The sequence below is a fragment of the Xyrauchen texanus genome, chromosome 36 (assembly GCF_025860055.1).
Source record: "Xyrauchen texanus isolate HMW12.3.18 chromosome 36, RBS_HiC_50CHRs, whole genome shotgun sequence".
Lineage (NCBI taxonomy): Eukaryota > Metazoa > Chordata > Actinopteri > Cypriniformes > Catostomidae > Xyrauchen > Xyrauchen texanus.
In genome coordinates, this window is record NC_068311.1 from 4081544 (window position 1) to 4089367 (window position 7824).

Below are 7824 nucleotides of genomic sequence, written 5' to 3' on the forward strand. Positions count from 1 at the left end.
ATACAACTTTTATGAACAGTTTTGTTTTTGTGAATGGAACTGGAAAAATAAGGCTACTGCTTACATTGGAGTGGCAGGCAAGTGTTTACCCAAATATTCCAGAAAAGGGGAGAACAAATGTTAAAGGAATATTCCGGGTTCAATACAAGTTAAGCTCAATCGACAGCATTTGTGGCATAATGTTGATTACCCCAAAAACTATTTTGACTCATCCCTCCTTTTCTTTAAAAAAAGCTGAAGTCAGGTTTACAGTGTGATTTTTGGAGTGTTTATAGGCAGAAATGTGAAGCTTATAATTTTATAAAAGCACTTACATTAATTCTTATGTTAAAAATGTTGTATTATTTGAGCTGTAAAGTTGTTTAAATAGTCATTTTTTCAGTAGCTTTAGGGTTTGTTGACATGAATCGTCATGGCAACGAAGTTGTAAAATTGGCTATAACTTTACCCAGAAAAGGTAAGTGATTTTATCACACTAATATCATGTTAGCAAACATTTTGTTTGCGTCCTGTGGCCATATAATCTTACAGAATAATAATCCTATAGTGACTATTTGCACTAGGTGTAAATAGCAACAAAAAGCATATTAATTGCACTAAATGCGAAATGTTTTAGATGCTATTTGCAAATTAAATATTACCAATCACTAGAGTGACATCACTGCAGCGTGTTTGTGTTCTAATAGAGTCCCACAGACAACCTACACAAACCCATAGCCTTTAACCTAACCTAACCCGTCCCACAGGGTTTTACTACATTAACCATAGTATCACCATGGTAGATTGTAGTAAAATCATTGTGACCACAATATTAAACACGGTTACTATATTAACACCATATTTAGTTTAAATAGAAGTCATATTAAAGTTGAGACAGAAAACAGGATGGGAAAACGTGGGACAAAGGTGGAATTGAATCCGGGTCATCCACATGAGAAAAGCACATATACACTATCATTAAACCTCACTGCAGCGACACAAGAGATGCAGTTTGTTGTCAATTTCTCTGTTTCCATCAGACTATCGGAGTGCAAATAGCTGCATTGTGTGGCAGATGCTATTCACGGTTAGGGCAAATAGCCTCTGCCATAGTAATTTCAATGTCTATGGTGGTTCTGAACCTGGTTACAGGTATTTTGATCAACAGAAACTAGGTGATGAAAAACGAACAGAAATTGCCTAAAGAGGTGCTGCTCTCCATGCAGAGTTTGCTTGGCTATGAGAGAAACATTACACAAACAGAGAGCCATGGTGTGAACAAATGCTTTATTTACCTCTGCCATGTCAAACATGACCCCATCACACACACAAGATACTGACTGACTGAAAACATAACTGCTGTTTAAGCGCCATTAATGGTATGTGTCCACTGGCGTGGAAGAAACGCTGGAGAGCTGCCTCTTTGGGGCCATGTCTGATTACATGTACAGCGAGCGTTTTGTCTATGATTCATTTCAGTACACGAAAAAAAATCATCATATCTATAGTTTTCCTGACCAACCACTGGGCAGCACCAGGATGACTTGATTGAATCTGGAATGTTTTTTTGGTTCCTGTCTCCACGAGTGGTCCAAAAGGAAACCGACAACCATTTGAAGTTTAAGTTGGAGTAAAAATAACTACAGGCTAATCTTGTGCTGTTGTGAACTCGAAGTAGTTAATGATATCAACTGAACAAACCTCGGGCAATCGCTTCATGTCATCTACTCGTCAAACTACAGTCATTGTGGCTCTGTGAAGTATCGACACTATGGAGCAACATGTTTTTCACAAATTGATTATGCTAAACATCCCACCATCTGCTAAAAACATACACTGATGCAAGTGAAAACACTGGAGACCAGGAAACAAAAACAGGCTTCCGTTAGGACGTGGGGAACAACAGTTCTGTGTTCAAGACACAGGTGTGTATATGCACTATTACCAGGGGCGCATTAATGCACTGGCTTACATGGGCTGAAGCCCAGGGGCCCACAACTCCAAAGGGGGCCCTATTCGTGGCATCTATCACCCGATTCCCCCCCGTCAACTTTCACGGTAGAAGCACGCATCTAAACGCGTTCGGTGGAAGACGCTGATATAATCACGCAATGGTGTGTAACATTTCCCCAGCTTTTTTGATGGTCTCAACAGCTGTGTCCGAATTTGCGTACTGTCAGAGTATGTACTGCTTTTGATAAAGAATGTACTTTTGTTAAAATAGTATTGCGAGTATTATGAATACTTCCTACTTCACCCTGGAATGTGGGCATAATTCCGTAACCCAAATAAATGACATGGTAACAAAAATAATCTACTCTGGTGTTGTTAAACATGTACAATTCAACCACAAGGAACAACTCTTTTGGGGTATCCAAAAGATACTCGTGGTTCTCTGATATTTAGTGTTTTGAATGTGATGTCTCTGCAGCTTCCTTGGCATTATGGGACAATAATGAGTCCCGTGGATGGATGCCAAATTTGGAGCAGCATGCTAACATATTACTCTTACTATTTCTGGTGGATATGGATAAGTAGTATGTAGTATGCCATTCTGAACTCAGTCACAAACTTCAGAATTTTGCCTGTTATACAGTAGTAGGTCATCTGGTATTTCTCGCCAACTTTCTCTACTGACTGCTTTTGGCATACTACGGTATATACTAAGGAAGTATGCATATTTGGACACAGCAAACACTTACTCTGCTAATTCCGCAATCCTCTGTGTGAGCGTGTCACTCAGCACTCATCTCGCGCCAGTGGACAAGTACCGTAAAAAGGGAAACAAATCTCAGTGTTCTTATCGCTACCAAAAAAGGGCTACCACAAGACTGAGAAACATATATGTTGAGTTTACTAAAATACTCTTTTTCTGCTCTAGAGGGTACAAAATGAGTTAATCTGGAGCACGACATTGACTAACGCAATTAGGGAATATATATTTATATATATTTTCAAAATACTTTATTATATGACAATTCAAACTTCAAACAATGAATATAATCTTTATCTACATCTCAGGGACAGTTTCCCCCTCAGAGTCTGTTTCGCTGGCATTGTCGCTTTCCGGGTCGAGGTACCTCATAATTTTCATCATTGTGTAGTCATCTATGCCTGTGGCTGGGCCCACACGCTCCACCGGTCTCTTTTCTGGCATACTTTTATCAAAGTAGTCTTGGACGTGCCGTTCATGCTTTCCATACATGGACTGTTCCTCGTCACGTGAGGGCGTCAGATGCCCGTTCCTTGGTGCTTGCGCAAACATCTCTGAGGCCATGTAATTGGAGAGTTCGTCTTCATCGCCCACGGTGTCGTCATAATCATCCCTGCTTGTTTCTGGTAGCACGTACTCTGGGAGATCTCGTTCCTTCTTGTAATATTGCAATGTTTTCGGTTGCATTGGTCTTTGCCGGAGTTTGTAATTTTGCAGTGCCGCACTCGCCAGCTCGAGGATGCTCAGGATGTCTTGTGCAATGTTGTGGCTCTCCAATGTCTTAAGTGGCCGTCGGTGTGGTGCTGCAGCAAATGTTTTGTGTGCATCGTGAGTGGTGGTGTAGGTGCGTGCGGGTGTACGTGACTCTGAAGGAATTGCAAAGAAGTCTTTCTGCTTCTCTTTCTGAAGAAGGTCAAGGACTTCCTCCGGTGGGATTTGGAGCTTTTGAGAGATTTTGATTAGCTGAGACAGAGACTGGGGTAATGTACTGAGCATAGGATTAATGCCTCTCTCCTCTTCATCCCTCTCTTCTTCTTCATCCACATCTTTTTTCTCAACCTCTCGGTCACTTTCATCTTCTTCTTGTTCCCACTTGTTTGCCTGTTCCTCTTGCTTTTTCTTTTCTAAAACTTTCCGCAGATAGTAGTCCACAAGCTTGGCAATGTCCTCCGGGTCCTCTTTTTCTGTCTGAAACAAATCAGATTGGTTGGATCTTTTGACATCATCATCTTCCTCCTCTTCCTCTTCCTGCTCCTGCTCGTCATCCTCAAGATTGCGAGTAAAGCTGTGCCTCTCGCTTTCCCCTTTGTTCTCTATCTGTTCCTCCAGAGGTGCCCATTCATCTGGTCCCATGATGCCCTCCAAGGCCATCTTCCTCTGCCTGTACAAGTCATCATCATCTTCATCTTCTTCATCATCAGCAGCAGTGTTGGCCCCGGCACTTTCCATCTTGCTGTTGGCCTTGGAAGCTGCCTTGGAAGCGGAGATTCCACTCAGTTCCTCGAAAACAGATTGAAGGGTGGCCAGTTTCTGGGGCGTGTACTGTTCCTCTGCATTCTCATTGGTCCGTTTGAGTGGCTGTTCCTGGCCATCCTCATCCTCAAACATGAGTGGGAACTGCCTGTGTGGTCTCCGGCTGCCAGAATTGGCCCATGAGCTCCTCCCGTAATTCTCTGCAGAAGTTTCTGGCTTTAGTTGTTGCTTTGGTCTCAAGTGTGGTTGGATGGCATAGTGAGGGCGTGACGGTAATGAGGCATGCGTAATGAATTTCTGGGACAACTTTTGGGGCTCTGTTTGCCCTTCAGTCTTGTGCAGTGTTGTAAGCACTGCTTGCAGCCATTCTTGAGTGTTGTCCCTGTCTTTGTCTTCCTCTCTCTCTTCAATGCCTCTATCCATTCCTGTGGCACTACGGGCAGGGGATGCCAGTTGTAGCATTGAACGGATGCTCTCCATGTCATCTGAGTCATAGTCTGCAGTGGTCGGCTCTTGATCATCGGCAAGGAGATCGGATGAGGTACGCTGGCTTAGGTTTTGGATGTAGCGTAGAGCTCTGAGCATCTCAGCACTCGGAGGAGGGTGGAGTTGGGACACAGGTCCATAGGAGCCAGGTTCGCTCCCACTTAGGCGATGATCTCTGAGTGTTGCCCCTTGTACACCAAAAATGAAAGAGGGGAAAAAGGAAAGGAGAAGAAGGGAGGGAAGGATGGACACATATGTCGCACAGCATCTAGATGGTGAAGACATGATTTACCTGGAAAACAGAGAGAGAGAGAGAGAGAGAGAGAGAGAGAGAGAGAGAGAGAGAGAGAGAGATGGTGAGACAGAGTTACATCATGTATGCCCAAATGCACATGTATACACACAGATATGTTTGCATAACAATTGCATGCACACTGATTGGTTATGGAGATCATTTAAAGAAATGGTTCACCAAAAAATTACGGATTTTCTGTGGAACCAAAAATTTGATTTTTGGATGAATTGTCACATAGATTTGTTTTCATACAAATATTCATACTGACAAAATTTAAGACATAAAGGAATGTTTTGGGTTCAATACAAATTAAGCTCAATCCAGAGCATTTGTGGCATAATGTTGATTACCACAAAAAATATTTTGACTAAAATCGAGGTTACTGTGAGGCACTTACACTTAAAATGAAAGGGGCCAATTTATGGAGGGTTTAAAAGGCAAAAATGTGAAGCTTGTGATGTTTTTAAAATCACTTTATTAAATGATTTTATATAATTAATTTATATATTATTTGAGCTGTAAAGTTGTTGTAAATGAGTTGTTTTAGGGCTTCCAACATTTTGTTATCATGGCAACAAATTTGTACAATTTCATACAACTTTAAACAAAATTCTTGTGGCTATACAATTATAAGTGTTTGCCAAATTTTTTCAAAAGAAAAGTCTAAATATATATTTTCACCTGTCACAAAGGATTATGCTTTATCTTCATGACTCAGACTCTCTCTCTCTCTTTCTCTCTTACTCTCCCCCCCCCCCCCTTTCTCGCCTTCTCTCTCTCTCCCCCTATCCCCCCTCTTTCTCTCCCTCTCCCCCCCCCCCCTCTCTCTCTGACATCTGTTGATGAGTGTTTGCTGAGCACTGAAAATCTCATTAGTTACTTAATTGCTGCCGCTGCTAAATGAGTCATACAGCGTTGCTACGGGAGACCGCGCGAGGATCCGCACTGCCGTTAAACGGAGAGAAGACTGCACGACATGCTTACTTGAATTTTACATTTACATGTGTTTTAAAGTGAAAATAGCAGGTATGATTTGAACTTCCCTCATTTCCCTTCAGATCACATATTTAGATTTGTGAAGTGGAAATCTTTCCCTTCGATCATTTTTCTCTCAGATTTGTCTTACAAATGTAAATTGTGTTATTTACTAACGCTTCAGTCGCATTAATATGAACAAAATTAAAGAAGAGCCGCTCACTTGACTTGCGTTCCGTCTATTTGCGTTCTGTCGTTTAATCTTTGGTCGTCACACGCGTCAAACGGACGTCTTTGGCCGTTGCGTTGCGTCTCGCTGTTTTTCCCGCGTGTTTCGCGTTATTTTCTTTCGTGTTTTGAAATGACGTGGCAAGTTTAAAACAGTTCCTTTTTTAATAAAAATTCTGCGTTCTGTTCGATTCCTTTTTGAAAAAAAACGCGCCGCGTATGAACACGTCTCTTGACTATATGCAGCAGGTTGTTGATTAATACAAGAGTCTATACGCGTTTCTGAAGAGACCAGCCGGACGGTAAAGTGGCGCGTTCCGTTCAACACGGAATAGTGTTTATAGGCAAAACCACACTTACCTTTAGCTTTCGGTCTGTTTTATCGGAGAGTCGCGAGTGCGCTGCGCATCGCTCTCTGTGTGTTTATCTCTGTGTTGCACCGTGAGCTCGAGCGCGGTATATCTCGTCAGCACCGTGGACAGCTCCGCCCGTTAAGAGAGACGCCACTTGATTCGTGCGTCACTGAAACAACATACGCAAAACCTGTTTCGCGCGCGCGCGACACACACACACACACACACACACACACACACACACACACACACACACACACACACACACACACACACACTCTCACTCTCTCTCTCTCTCTCTCTCTCTCTACAATTCAAGGTTATTTGTGTACCAGACAAACAAAAAACATATGATTCTTCAAATCTCGTGCAAGGTTCGTAATTCTTCATTTTTCATTCCCATTATTATTAAGATTTTTTCCTCTATACAACCAATTTGAGACCAGGATGGGTAATGCCTTACATAATTTTACCATGGTAACCACATGTCGCACCAAAATTCTATAAGGACTCAAAAAAAAGATTAAAATATAGCAGAAAAGATTGAGAACTTTCTACACTGAATAAGTTATTTAAAGCGTGAACTTAAAAATAATAATTAAATTGTACATTCTTACTCAATTCAATAATGTAAAGATTCAAGCAATTGCTTATAATTCAATATTATTTATGACTGTTTGTAATCTTTACAATGCATCATCATGAATCAATCCTAAAGTAGAAAACCTCTATCCGCTAATTTTATAAATTTCCCGTTTAAATAAAATAAGTACATTTTACTTAACTTTTCAAAGCTGGTGTTCCCAGCATGCATGGTTTTTTCGTTTGGTAAATTATTGTTAATTTGAAGTATAATTACCCATTCGTGATCTAAATAATTGTCTGTTGATTGCCACCGTCATTGTGTTTTGTGCACCAAGTGTTGAGGTGTGCGTGTGTACTATATACCTAGGGTTGGGGAGTAACTGAATACATGTAACGGGATTACTTATTTAAAATACAAAATATAAGTAACTGTATTCCACTACAGTTACAATTTAAATCATTTGTATTTAGAATACATTTACGTTCAAAAAGTACTTTGATTATTGAAGAAATTACTTTGCATTTTATTGTCATTTGATTCATTTAATATTTAGTCCTTTCAGATGTAAAACATTTATACATATAAAGTAACCCTCCTGACACTGTATACACATACAGTTGTTAATGCTTTTAACAGTACGTTAATATGGATTCTACTTCAAACAGCATAAAAACCTTTAAAACGTAATTCCTTGTAAAGGAACATCTCTGTTTTGTAAGTGTGCACTTGTGTTGTT

At 40.7% G+C, this 7824-nt stretch overlaps 1 protein-coding gene across 1 annotated transcript; it reads right to left on the reverse strand.

Moving 5' to 3' along the window:
• Window positions 1-1253: 1253 nt before the first annotated feature.
• LOC127630030 (secretogranin-2-like) lies at window positions 1254-6654 on the reverse strand. The gene is made up of 2 exons (XM_052107405.1): window positions 6510-6654; window positions 1254-4943 (listed from the first exon to the last, which is right to left on the reverse strand). The coding sequence occupies exon 2, from the start codon at window positions 4934-4936 to the stop codon at window positions 2990-2992; it is 1947 nt and encodes a 648-aa protein (XP_051963365.1). The 5' UTR covers window positions 4937-4943; window positions 6510-6654; the 3' UTR covers window positions 1254-2989.
• Between the last annotated feature and the right edge of the window lie 1170 nt (window positions 6655-7824).